A 14,282-nucleotide genomic window follows, 5' to 3' on the forward strand; every position below is an offset into this window, starting at 1 on the left:
GAGATTTAGGGGGTTCCTTCACCTTCCAACCACTCCCTGAGATTAAATTTGACACTCCTTTGGACATTTTAAGTGGGATTCTAAACAGTAGCTTTACCCACGTCCAGGCTGTCGACCGGGTGCCTGAAAATCAAATACTAACATTATAGGAAATCAGGCAAGTCCTGGATTGGTCACCACCCGACTACAGTACTTTCTGCTGCTTGCTCCAGGGATATTGAATCCCGTGTCTAAACAGAGGGCGTTTGTTGATTCAGACGAGACTGATGAATGAATGAATGAATGAATGGAAGAAGAAATAAACCCCTCTTAAGAGAGGAATGGGATATATGTGAGCTAAAGTTTCCTGTGATTCACTATGCCTGCAGCCCTCAGACCTTCAACGGGGGAACTTTCAGACGATTCCACACAGCAGCACAACGGTCCATTCAGCGCAGTTTTCTCTCTACACGGATAAGCAGCAGCGTTTCAGGCGAGGAGTGTCTCCTGGCTGTCGCTGTGGGCTGAACCTGGGACCTTCTGCATGCCAAGCAGATGCTGTGCCACTGAGCTACGATCCTTCACCATATTTTACTTTGCCAGTTTAGGCTGCAGTCCTAACCCCACACCCCTGGGCGGTAATTCCGCACTGGATTCAATAGGACAAGCTTCTGAGTAAACAGGGCTAGGGTTGCGCTGTGACGTAAGAGACCAAAGGACCGATTTCCTTTGGCCAGAAACAGCCAGGGAAGTTTGCATATTGAAGCTGAGCACATGAAATGGTAGGAAGTATTAACCGGCTGGGTTTCTGTTTGTCAATCAAGTTTTAAAGGCACCGGAGCCCCCGAAAGGGTAAGGGGAAATTGGGGGCTCTCATACAGAGCTTTTAAAATATTCTCTTTTTACCTTTTGCCAATTGGAGACTTCTGTTTTATTAGTCTTTCCATGCTGAGCACACGGTGCCAAATGTTTGTTTCCTTCCTATTTCCAAATCCACTGAATTGGGAAACCCGCATGTTTGCTCAGACCTCAGTGCTCACTGAGACTTCTGTCAAAAAAGCGTGCCTCAAGTGGTCGCCTACAAAATGGGCAGCGCGATCCTGTGTGCATTTGTTCAGAAGTTGCTAATACTGTACAGTAATCGGTTCAGCAGGACTTAACTCCCAAGAAATTGTACTCGCAGCCTTCGACGATCAAAACCCAGCTATCCAATGGGACTACTTCTTCCATCTAACCGTTGGACGTCTAGCAATTCCGCTAGAAACGCCAAACCACTTCACTAATTCGTTCCCAAGCAGAGGACTGAGCGCCTACTCTGACTGTGCCATACATTGCAGAGAATGAAATGTTCAGGACCATAACGTTACAGGTGTAATGTTTCGTCCTTCCCACCCACAATCTGATCTTGCTCTGAACCTAAAAGCATTCTTTTCTTTTTAAAAATAATATCCATGGGAATTTTTCTTTGCTTTTTCACGGGTGGTTTCATTTCGACCGCCGGTGAGAAAATTAACAGGAGAATAGGATTCGCTCTCTTGTTAGAGCGGCACTAGCTTTGGAAAAACGTCTGAATAGCGACAGAGCAGGGAACCGGCGCTCGCTCAACCCTTCGCTTTATCCAGGAGGAGGGCATTTCCACGTCCTCCTTGGCAGGGCTGTGGCGGCCACAGATTGGTTCGCGGTCGCCACTTGCCTCCCCCCCATCCATCCCTTGGCCCCCAGGAGGGGAGAGCGTTCAGGGGTCCGGCACAAGGGTTTCCCATGCGCATCCAGCTTGGCCACTGGGAGACCAGGGGGTGCAGAACTAGATGGGCCGCTGGCCGGATAAAGCATTACTCTTTGAATGTCTTTCTGGTCACCACCCTCTGGAAAAGAAATTACCCGGCTAGGTCTGGACTGGGAGGAGAGGTGGCAGGAGGCCGGGGTGGCTGAGGAGAAAGTCTTTCCACCCCCGCCCCACCCACCTTATTTTAGAATGATGCTCAGGGACGATCCTTGCTCCACACCTTAGCTAGCTGCTGCTGCCCAGCCTGTATCTGTTCCCCTAGCCACAAATGAGAACGCAAACCGTGAAAGGCAGGGAAAGGTAGGTTTCTAGAGCTCAGGAATCTCCCCGGTGGGGACTACCAGAGGCCGGGTTGTTTGAGCACAAGCCGCCTCCCTGGCGCTTCCAAAGCCGCCTGCGCGCCTTTCCCCCGCTCCCAGGTTCACCTGCACGTGGGATCATCCTCGCGCCAAGCAGAGAGAGACCCGCGCTGGCCCCGAGGACAGCGGGGAGCCCCCGCTAAGCTTTTAAGAGGAGAGAGAAATAGGATGCGCTCTGGACTTTAGCTATTGCAAACAAGCCGGGCTGGTGGGAGAGGCGAGCTACCCAACAACCTCCCCTCCCCCGCCCTCTTTAGGCCCCGCCCCCACGTGCCAGTAGCAAATTCGAGACGGAGCCGGGGCTTCTCTTGCTGCCAAGGAAGATTGATAAACTAGGAATCCTCTTAATCCTACAGGGGAGCGGGGGTGGGGTGGGGGAGGAAACGCAGTTTAATTCTCAAGTGAAGATGCCACGCAAGCTTTGCTGTGTAGGCGCAAATAAGAACCGAGGCGACCTGTAACTATCCGGCTTCCGATGAGAGACGGATCTTCCGCGGATTACGAGATTTCCTGAATGAGTCCCCTCTCGAGAAAAAAAAGTACACCCCTCGAAGGGGAAAAAGTACACACACCCTCCCCCTCCGGCTTCCTCCTTGCGAAGGTGGGAGTCCGCGCGCGGGGCTTGTTATTGCTATGTCTAGCGCCTCCCGGGAACCCAAACATCCTGCCGGGAGGAGCAGGTGTCCCCGCGCCAGGCACGACTCGGCGGCGGCGAGGCCATGACTAAGAGTCCCCTGGAGAGTGATTGATTCGCTCCTTGTCGCTCCTCGCCACCCGCCGCTTCTCCTCCACCTCCGCTGCGGACGCGGCGCTTTTCGCTCCAAGTGCCCGCAGGCTCCGCCGAGCAGCTGGAGACCTGCCGGGCGGAACGTGACCACTTCAAGCCGGGAACAGGCACACACACGGGCGGGCGGGGGGTTGGTTGGTGTGCGTGTGGTCCGGCGGGCGGGCGGGCGGAGGCCTGTCCGCTGCCACCTCCTGCAGCAAGAGGCGCGGGGAGCTGCGCCCCCCCGGGGGGCCCTGGCCAAGGCGATGCCCCGCCGGGGGCTCTTTCTTGGCACCAAGGTTGCGTTGGGCAGAGAGAGCAGGCGAGCGGCGGTCGGTCCTCTTCAGCAGACTCCGGGCTGACTGGCTCGGGACGCCCCCTGAGCCCGTCCCTGCGCGCGGCAGCGCTGCCCTCAGGGGCGCCTAGGCAGTAGCGCGCCTCCCGTCCGCACCGCACCCCTCTCTCAGTCTAGGGGGACTTGCTGCAGCGAGCAAGGCAAAAGCGCTCGAAGTGTTGGCGGAGGATCTCCACAATGCATTGCAGAGATCTTAAATACAAACACCTATCATGATGCTTGTTCAAAAATACGGAGAATAGCCCCTATCTTCCCGTGAGAAACAGGCAAAGGGTCTGCGTTTGCACCAGGGCACCCCCTCCCCCATTGATTCAATCCCCTTTTATTCAATGGTTGGAGTGGGGTTATGGAGCATCAGGCTGCCTCTGGTTTTCTGCCTAGTGTGATTTAGATGCCGGGGCAGGATGTTCAAAGGTTTCAGCACCTCAGCTTCCTTTGATGCATGTGCAAAAATTAACCTGAAGGCAACACAAGCGATTCCCCTGACTTGGGTGTTTGAATGGAGTTTCGCTGATCCCTCCCATCGACCCGGAGACTTCTTCCTTAGCCCCCCCCCCCCCGCCGCCCTTACTAAAGTGACCAGACCTTAAGCATTTTACACCGGAAACGCAACTTTAAATTCATAGCTGCCAAGTTATCCCCTTTTTAAAGGGATTTTCCCTTATGCTGAATAGGCTTCCTCGTGAGAAAAGGGAAAACTTGGCAGCTATGGTTAAATTCGGTGTCTCGGGGAAATATACAGGAGCAGTCGGATTCTAAGGATGCTTCCTCGGAAGTAAGTCACCACTGAGGTCTTACTCTCAAGTAACTTCACATGGGATGTCAACCTTTATAAAGCCTTTGTAATAGGCTCTCTACGGTATTCTGCGAAGCAGGGTAGGCGATATGTCACTGTCACGCTCACAGGTATAGGAACGGTGTGGCCTTTATGTGTAATCCTAAATATCCCCTCCCTGTTCTTCGGATCGCATTTGCAAATAAGGTTAGCAATCCTATGTATATTTAGCTGGGGGTGAGATCCGCTGAGCACGGAGATACTTACTTCCGAGTAAACATGCATAGGATTGAGATGCACATTGTTTAATGTGTGGAATTAAAGGGACTGTGCATTGTAAAAGTGTTGCCCAGAGAAATGCTCGGCTGGGTTTGGGGGAAGAGAGAGCCTTGCGCTTACTCAGGGATGGATGCCAACTCCGTAATAAACGTCAAGGGCCGAATTCTCTACACATCCACTAGCACCACAATGGCCATTGTAAGATACAAAGAAGTTTTTAAAAAGGAAAGCTGCCAACTTCCATTTTCTGCAATGCAGCATTTTTTGCAGTAGATGTCGCCTCTAATAAGTAAATAACCTGCCCTTTGGGTTTGTTCATTAAAAAGATACGGTAGATTTTGTAGGGATGAGAGTATGGGGTGGCCTAGATATTATTAATGACTCGAGACTATTTCCCTTACATTTCATTAATCGTCTGATATGCCCCGCTCCCCCCTCCCCGCGTCCCCCCTTCTCTCTCTCTCCGTCCGATGACCTCAATGCAAATAAACCTATCAGATGTGCTTAAATGACTGGCAATTTTTTTGTGAATGGAATACTCAGTGACTGGAGGATGACGTAATTCGGGAGCTGGGGTTTCGTGGTCAATCGTGGATTGGTTTTATAGTTGATAACCGAGGTGCTGATTGGCTGGCGGGCAGCTCGTCGAACGCCTACACACTTTTGCCCTGGCGGTAGATATAAAAGGGGGTCGTTGGGCAAGGAAGACCATCACGACTGGGAAACGCACACCGAGGCCGCCACCTGCACTACGCTTTCCTCAACAAGCTTTGCATCTGAAGGTAAGTGCTTTCTCCTTTTATTGACTTTCCAGTCCAGGGAGTGCTGAAAAGGCTTCTCAGTGGCGGAGAACTTGCAACTCCTCAAGTTGGGAGTCTCACTGGAGGATGTTAGGCTGGGTCTTGTGGCGTTTTCGTGCTTCTCTCCTTGGATTCTTGAGCAGAACGACTTTTCCCCCCAGATATGCTTTGACAGGTATTATGTTGCAGAATGGCCGTTTAAAACCATTTCCCATTCTGCAAGGGGAAAATCCCCCTTTCGTTCGTGTAGACTAGAGAGACTGCCCGTTTAATTCTGAGTATTTTATCACGTCTGTTAAATAAGAGTCGTGCAAAAATGGCACGTGGGAGATGTCTTCAAGAAACCTTATTTCGTGTAATTGGGAATACTCCTCTGGCTACGACCGCCCCCGAGAGTAACTCTGCTGCAGCAAAGGAGAATCTCGTGGCACCTTCAAACTATTTTATCGCAGTATGAGCAATAAAAGGGAAGCGTTTGCTTCCATCAGGTGCAGGAAGGTGTTGGACACAGAGGCGTGGTAGGGAGGGGGAGAGGAACCGTTTTACAAAATGAGTAGGGCTGCATTTCTATACCCATTTACTAGGAAGATGTCTCCATTGAATTCAATGGGAGTAGCTATGTATAGAGGATTTCACCGTAATGAACTCATCTGGACACTAGAGACATAACTCCTGGCATAATTTATTAGTTTTCTTTAAGATGCCACAGAGCTCTTTAAACAAAAGTATTGCATATGCAAATGTCTGTTCTGAAAAGCCATGGAAATGTGAGGACCGGGGCTTATTATATTCCATATAATTTCTGGATTTTGTTTTTCAGAAACAATTTTTAAATCCTCATTTTCATAACAGGGCTATTTATTTAAATGAAGACAACCCCCCACCCAGATTTTTCAAGTAATCATTTATTTCAGAGCAAAGGATTATGCCTCCCCACCCTTCTTTTCAAGTTAAAACAAAATACACGAAATTTCTATATGCAGTTATAAATGCAGATCTGGTCGCATTTTATTCGTTTCCCTTGATCTTTCGCGCTCGACACGATTCCCAGCATTGCGTGAATATTATTAACGATTTGATAGTACTGGTCCCCATCTGTTGATGAAGTTGACCTGGATGCCTTCCGTCCTCCAGCTATATATCAACTCTGCGAAACTTCCCAATTTTCCTCCTACCTGAGCATTGGCGAGGTATACATTCTTTGCAGATTAGACTTCCAAAACAAAACACACACAAATCCTACCAATTTTTTTTTTGGGGGGGGAACACCTCGATGCAAATAGCAGACGACCCCAAGACCCTTCCCATTTTTTAATTATTTTTTTTTAAAAAAAACCCTAGGAAATTAAAGCATCTTTTAGAGCCTTGATCCTATTAGGCATGTTAACGCAGAGCTGGCCTTAATCCAGTGGGGGGCTTCTTCCCAAGTGAGTTTGCGCAGGATTCCTCGGATCCGGATGGGATCCGGAAAGATGCAAAGCGTGGGAAAGGGCCCCTCTTTGAACGCCAGTCCTGTTGATTTTGCAGAGACAACGCTATGGCCATGGTGAAGATGTGCTCCTTCCTGGCTGTCTATGCTTTGGTGGTGTGTCTGATGGACAGCTCCCGGGCAGTCCCGCTAAGGTAAGAGGCAGCAAACGGGAGGACAAGGGTCTGCAGAGACTTCTCTTGAAAGCCTCTTGGCGATCGCCAGAAAAGCGACTGGGGCGGCTTTGGAAAGGAAACGCGGCCGGTTCTGGTTCTGCAGAGGGGGCGGGCAACGGAAAGCTTGGCGCCGAGGGACGCGAGTGCGCGCGATTGCCCGCTTGGGCAAGATTCCACGACACGGATTAGCCTAGTGGGGTGGGTGGGGGTGATGCAGGGAAGGAAAAAGGCTCCCCCCACCTCCCACGCCTTTCAGCGCGTGGTGTAACAGGGACACTCGTCTGTGTTCGTTAACGAGGAACACGGGAAGGCAATCTACGCCCAGTTAACAAGTTACACGTGTGCGGTGCTGTGATCCCTCCGCCCCCCCCCAGCAGATCGATTAGTTGGGCTGGAAAAAGGACCCTCCCTCCCCCCTCCCCCTGAGCATCCTTCACTTTGAGAGAGCGACGCTCACCTTGAGCTCTCCCCCCCCTCGCTCCCTCCCCACAGACCTGGCTTGGAGCCTGTCACAGACCGAGGGAGCCTCGGCGACTACGAAGCCCGGCGGTTGTTAAGCGCTCTGGTGAAGGAATACCTGGGGGAAGAGCTGGAGCGGGCGAGCGAAGGGAACAGGTAAGGAGAGCGACAGGTCGACGGGGAGGTAGGAAGGGGTTGTCGCAGGGATCGGGGCGGGAGACTCTCCTCTCAGGGAGTGCGGACTCTTTCCAGGCAGATCAGCTGATGGGCGGTCGGACATCTTTTCGTCCCTGGCACGTGCGGCAGGCCCAGCTCCTGCGAGACGGGTCCCGCCATCCTGATGATTCCACTCTGATAGCCATTAACTGATCAGATTATCAGATTGCTCTCTTCTCCGGTTTTTAACTTGCTCTTTTTTGGGTTACTTACTCTTGAGTTACCTTTTCTTCTCGTAAAAAAGAGAGAGGCCTTGCAAGTTGAAAGAGAGGGGGTTAGAGTAAAGTGGGGCAGCAAGAGGTACGTCTTGGTTTTATTCCACCCCCGTTAGAAATGCACATCACAACTCAGCTTCTGCGCTCGCCCGAGTCAGTGCATGCAGTCGAGAAGAGGCGAGGCGGCCTTCCAGTGCACGCAGCGCCCCCTTCCCTCTCCAGGCCGAGTCTTGCTATTGCACCTGCACTTCCGTAATGAGCTCCGGTTGCAAAGCATGCTGATGAATGAGACTCACCATGCATGCCGGATGATCTTGAACTGTCCCTCCCCGCGTCCCTCCGGGACCGCTAACTGTCAGCATCCCAAGCAAGCAAGCAATTAATCATTTGCCATTTACTACAGCCCGATCCTCCTTCCGACATAGCCCTTTTGCATGGATCTTGTTACGCCGGCACTGCGTCGAGATTGTCTTGTTTTTTAAATACAGTACCTATTTGTTCGTCGTTTGGTCTCCTGCTGTGGTTTTCGTTTAGTCTGGGCTAGGGGTGGGGATGGGATATAACAAGGCATGATGACTGCGCATGGTTTTCTGTTACTTTGTTCGGCATGTTTTTCCCCCCTGCAGCTTGGATAGACCTATTTCCAAACGCTGTGCCAACCTGAGCACTTGTGTGTTGGGCAAACTGTCTCAAGAATTGCACAAATTGCAAACTTACCCTCGTACTGACGTCGGGGCTGGAACTCCTGGCAAGAAAAGGAATGTGCTGAATGATCTGGAAAACGAACGCTATGCAAACTATGAGGAAGCCCTCGGAAACAACTAGATTGGCTCTCATCTCATCTCCTCTTCCTCTTTTATTTTTTCCTCCTTTTTTGATGCATGTGGATCTAACCTTGATTGCTAATTTTGCTATGTTCTTTTAAATCTATTTTTGAGTGAGAATGTGGAGTGAAACCACTTCAAGTTAGGAAATTCAGGCTGCAATCCTACACACACACACACACACACACACACACACACACACACACACACTCACTCACCTGGGAGTAAATCCCATTTAGTCAAATAGGACTGACTTCTGAGTAGACATTCTTAGGGTTGCAGCTGTTAAGAATATAACACATATATTGGGGGGTGGGGTGGGATGGGACTTGGCTGAAACTGGGGAATAGCATATGCCAAATTAAAATGAGTAAGGACTAGCATTGCCTTGAATTTTCAACTGATTTTCTTAGATGTTTATTTTACAAATAATCCTTTGATTTCTGGCTACGCATTGTAAAATTAAATAAATGTTCCTTTCATGCCTGACCATGCAACTGTTCAATAAACCTATTTTTCTATAAGGATTAGGTCTATTTTCTAATTATGAAAGGTGCAAATCAGTTAAAAATAAAAATAAAAATAAAAATAAAAAGACGGCTTTTCTAGGCATGGTTTTAATGGTGTTCAGCTCAGGAGAGAAGTAGCACAATATGGCTGCTTTAGATTCATGTTTAAATAAGTCTTTTAAAAATGCAGGGTATTTGCTCAGTGCAGGATGAATATATAGGGTGACAATTTTTCTCCAGTGAAGTCAGTGCGAAACTTCACACTGACTATATATATCAGTCACCCATTATACTCTTTGTAGCAGTAAAATACATAGTTTGCAAATATTAGAAATATTAGCCAGTTACCAAAGTTATATTCTGACTGAAATCATCCAGGTAAGAACTTTAATACTTTATTTCTATTTCATTGTTCATTGATTTTGCATGAAGCTATGTAAGGTGCAGGAGTAATTTATATTGGTTGACAACATGTGGAGAATGGGGCCTTCTTCTATATCCCTTGTGGCTACATTGTACAGACTGCCTTGATTTACAAGGTGTGTCTGTTTGTAATTTAAACACCCCAAGTATTGTTATCGTACTGAGTGTAATCCAGACAAATTTAAGTCCTGGCAGAACTTATTTTTCACTGAAATCAATGGAACTTAAAAGTGATTGGTTTTGAAAGGATAAGAACATAAGAACAGCCCATCTAGTTTAGCATCCAGTTTCCTGTTGTGGCCAATCAGATGTCTCTGGGAAGCCCACAAGCAGGAAAGGAAGGCATCTTTCTCTCACCCTTGCTCTCCCATAAGATGGCATTTGCTCCATTGTGCCACTATGCTATGATTTGCCTTTTGGCTGAATTCCAGTGCACCAAGGCAGCAAGCTTATACTGTACTCATTTGCTTGGGAGTAAGACTCATTGTAATCAGAGGGGCCTCCTTCTGAACAGATGTGCATAGAATTCCATTATAAGGACTGCAAGGCTAGCGATACTTGCTTCCTGGTTAGCATTGAGATAATGTGCTTCACTTCTGTTTCAGCAGGTCTAACTGCATTTTCAGAGGCAGTCATCTGCCCACTGCATCGCCTGACTACAGAAACGATCTGTTGAATCCAAAAGCATTACTTCTGAGCGATCAGGCTGAGGATTACAATCTCTGATTGTTAGAAATATCTGGGAAGCCATAGAGCAAATGTCAAGGTCTCTTTGAAATGAAGTCTGTCATTATAGCACTACAGAAGTCCATTATTTCAAGCCTGAGCAAACTGAATATAGAAATCTTTTTAAATATGGATATAAAGTACCAGTGCAATTGTATCTTCTCAGGCATTTTCCAGGATTTGTTTATAAAATATGGTGTTGTTGAAAGACGTGCTCTGTTTCTCAGATCTGAATTCTTTCATTCGGAAAACAGTGTGACAACTCAGAAGAGGGCATGCAACACAGCCACCTGTGTGACCCATCGTTTGGCAGACTTCCTGAGTAGGTCAGGAGGAGTGGGCAAGAACAACTTTGTACCCACCAATGTTGGCTCAAAAGGTTTTGGCAGGCGAAGAAGAAATGTTCAAATGTAATCTGCTGAATGACCCCCTGGAATATGGTAAGTGCATTATAGACATAGTTGAGCAATATCAATGTCTTACTGATTTATATAAATTTCAGTGCTTGGCTAGATGTCATATGAATTCTGGACCTCATTGAGCATGAAAGGCAAAATCTCAAATCAACTTAAGAACCAGGATTTCACCTGCTATTTTTAAAGCAGGGATGGGAAGCCTGTGTCCCTCTAAACTTTGTTGGTCACCAACTCCTGTAACCCTTGAGCATTGGCCATGCTAGCTGGGGATGATCAAAGCTGCAGTTCAGCTTCTGAAAGACTACAGGTTCTCCATCTCTCTTTGAAAAGAACTACCCCTTCTCATCAATAAATTGTTTTTTTTTTATTTTTACAAATTATGGAGGATATTAGGGAGGAAGTATGTAGATGGCCATTTTTCCAACTTACGGCAATATTTAGTTGGAATAAACATAACAGAACTAGATCTTTATAGTTGTGCTTGATATTTACAGTACACAGATTAACAGTGCAATCATATGCATTCCTACCGGTATTCAAAAGTGAGCCCCAGGCTGTGTACAGTGGGGGTTAGGATTGGAGCTGAAATGGTCCAGCTATAAGAACTGAAATTTATTGGCAAAGTAATGGATGCTTCATGGAAGCCAAATATTACCAATCATAAAAGAGAATGAATTGTTTATTGACATGTACATCTTAACATGCAATGTAAGCATTCTGGGGTTTCATATAGAATCCTTGTGTTACTTGCCATGCACTCAGTCTGCCCAACTACTGTACTGCCATTTAATGATTAGTGAATGAAATGTGTGAAATGTCATGGGAACAGTAGGATTTTCTTTTAGAGGTCAAGATGGCGGTGAGACTCCATACTCTTGTCTCACTTCCCTATACTCTAGTCTTTCCACATACCTCTGGAGTTAGAGTTGGGTTTGGGAGAAAGTTTCAAGCTCCCACCACTTTCCCCATGTTTTGTTTTATTTATTTAACAACAAGTGCATACCACTTTGTTGTTAAAACAATCTCTAAGCAGTTTAAAAATATATATACGGTAATATGGAACATTAAAATTCTTGCTTAAAACAGTTAAAAACAAGTATATAAAAGCATTCAAAAGATGAATTAAAATAAGCAATAGCTAAGAAAAGAGAGAAAGTACCTGTTACTTCTGTATGTCTAGATTTGCTTTCCTAAACCAGTGTTTAAAATGTTGCATTGTGTGTTTCTGCATGGAGATTGCCCCACTAGGGTTGCCAGACTCAATAGAGGACAGGACTTCTGTGCCTTTAATTGCCCTGCTCTCTTTTGAGTCTGGAAACCTTAAAGAGAAACCAGCAGACCCTTTGTTTAATTTCCAAGCAAAGGGTCTGCTGGTTTCTCTTTAAGATTTCCAGACTCAAAAGAAAGCAGGGCAATTAAAGGCACAGAAGTCCTGACCTCTATTGAGTCTGGCAACCCTATGCCCCACTGGGTTGAAATGGATGTTGAATTGGCACTGCTGGCTAGCTGTGTTTCTCCTGGAATGCTTCCAGCTTTTCCTTCCAAGTTGAAGGGTGGGGAATGGACACTCTAGATCCCTGGCCTTGACTTAAGATTCTCCTCTAGCATAATAGCATGGGGTGAGTTGGCATCAGTGCAGAAAAGTAGTAAGAATACAGTGCTACTCTCAGGCCACCCAAACAAGTTCTGAGTTCTTGTTCCCATCCTTAGAGGCCATTTGACTCACTTTTGTCAAGGATGGTCCTGAGATGGCTCAGATATTGTAGAAGTGGATCACCTTGTTTTCTTCATCATTTAGGTTGCCTCTGAACAGATGACTTGTGAGATAGTACATTTTTAATGATCCCCCCCCTAATTTAAATGCTGAAAAATGAATCTGGTCATCCTTAGGCATATCATAACTGCCCTAATACCTTTCAAGCAAAGGCTTCCTAAAACAAACCCTTTTGATGGTTTTTTGGGTTTTTTTGAACCCAACAACCATTGTATGAGGCATGGCAATCCGTTATCCAGTCTCCTAATTACTCAGTGGGTCATTTCTGGGACATATGGATAAGCTTGTCCTGCCTTCCATCTAATGCTCAGGCAACTGGAAATATAAAATTTTGGGAAGCAGTCCAATGTTCCCTGAGAAGATGGCCAAGATACCATGGACTTCCCTGAATTCCCAGCATTGCCAGAGGTCTACCTGATGCAGTGGGAAAAAAATGCAACCACCAATGTTGCTGTACTGGCATTGGGGTCTGGCACAGGGTGTTTGGCATGTGTGACAAGAAAGGCTGTGCACCCCCAAGCCCCTCATTTCCTCCCCCAACCCCTCCCCAAAGAATTAGCAGGAAAAGTAAAGCTTATTGCTGGGCATAAGTAGCTCCAGCAAAGACCACCCTCCTCTCCACAGGATTGCTCTATCAAATATGTGTAACATCTAATTTGATTTCTTTCAGATTGCCATGAAACTGAGCAGCAAACGCCTTTTAATTTCTCTTGAAAGCAACTTTCTTCCATAAATCAAGATGGCCGAATAAAAGACTCATTTTTGCATCCTTCTAATATTGAAGAAATGTTTTTGTTTTGAAATTAAATTGAAGCACTTCTGTTATATATATATGAGATATATATATATATCTCAAGATAATTATTCAAATTAAATTATTGTATATCCTTTTTATATGCAGTTCTATTTCAAATAAAATGTGACAGCATCTATTTATTTACTTATTTATCTTCTAGCATATCTGTGAAATATGACCCATGCTATTTATCTTGGCAATACTGCCAAATCTCGGGGATTACACTAAATTGCTGCCTATCAAGGTATATCTGTAAGATATGGTGTGCTGTGCCTTGATGTAAAACAGTTAACTGACATGATTGTACAGTATGTTTAAAAAAAATACACTTACAATATTGTATCATTTGTGAATTTATGCAAGATTAAAAAAAGTATTTTAGATACACATGGATTGAGAAACTGATCTTTCATTTAAACATTTTCTTTATTGCTAATTCACCATGCAGATATTTGAAACCCTTGGCGGTGGTCACTGTTGGATATCAGATTCAACAGAGCTTTGCTAAATTTCAACACGGCACTTGGATGTTCTGTCTAATGTCTGATGCTAGAGAATATTAACAGAAAGCAACCATTTGAATGTTCAAAACCAATAAATCCCTTTTGTTTGCAGACACCCTCATATGTAAAGCCAATTTTTTTGGTTCCATGTCTGCTCCCAACCCAATGGAACCCTAGTCATGGCTATGACCACTGTGAGTTACAGCAAGTCAGAGTGTACATTCTTATAGATAAGATGGAGAAATTAATGTTTTTCTCTCCATGCAGTATTTCCCTTTGTTACTGAGAGTGAGGATGTACATCAGCCTTCTTGAGTCAGCTGCTTTCTAGATGTTTTGGCCCAATCCTCATCAGCCTCCATGCTGTAGCCTGTAGTCCAAAATTTGGGGGTGGTGGCACCAGGTTCACAAAGGCTGATTGATGTAGATGGAGAACCTGCCGGCTTATCAAGGATCTCAGAAAACATACATTCCTAGCTGTTGGGTAGTTTTAGGCTACAATCTTAGGCATGCTTACCAGGATGCAAATCCATTCAATTCAGTGAATTCCATGTATAGGACTGAGCTCTAAGGATATTTAAACTCCAATCCTTAGCACACAATGAACTTGGCAAAAGAGATTTTGTGAGTAAACATGCTGCGAGGGTATCATAAGGAAGCACAAAACAGAAGACATCCA

The 14,282-nt window shown here is 46.2% G+C and overlaps 1 protein-coding gene across 2 annotated transcripts; it reads left to right on the plus strand.

The window, feature by feature from the left end:
- Nucleotides 1-5,020: 5,020 nt before the first annotated feature.
- On the plus strand, nucleotides 5,021-13,392 carry CALCB (calcitonin related polypeptide beta). Of its 2 annotated transcripts, XM_035123116.2 has the most exons (5): nucleotides 5,021-5,081; nucleotides 6,627-6,722; nucleotides 7,236-7,358; nucleotides 10,370-10,555; nucleotides 12,976-13,392. In XM_035123116.2, exons 2-4 carry the CDS (start codon nucleotides 6,637-6,639, stop codon nucleotides 10,527-10,529), a joined length of 369 nt encoding a protein of 122 aa, XP_034979007.1. In that variant the 5' UTR covers nucleotides 5,021-5,081; nucleotides 6,627-6,636; the 3' UTR covers nucleotides 10,530-10,555; nucleotides 12,976-13,392. The 2 variants fall into 2 exon arrangements, with proteins under 2 accessions (XP_034979007.1, XP_034978915.1); XM_035123024.2 differs by lacking the exons at nucleotides 10,370-10,555; nucleotides 12,976-13,392 and adding an exon at nucleotides 8,260-8,751.
- The last annotated feature ends 890 nt before the right edge of the window (nucleotides 13,393-14,282 follow it).

Source organism: Zootoca vivipara, chromosome 1 (genome assembly GCF_963506605.1).
Source record: "Zootoca vivipara chromosome 1, rZooViv1.1, whole genome shotgun sequence".
In the NCBI taxonomy this organism is placed as follows: Eukaryota; Metazoa; Chordata; class Lepidosauria; order Squamata; family Lacertidae; genus Zootoca; species Zootoca vivipara.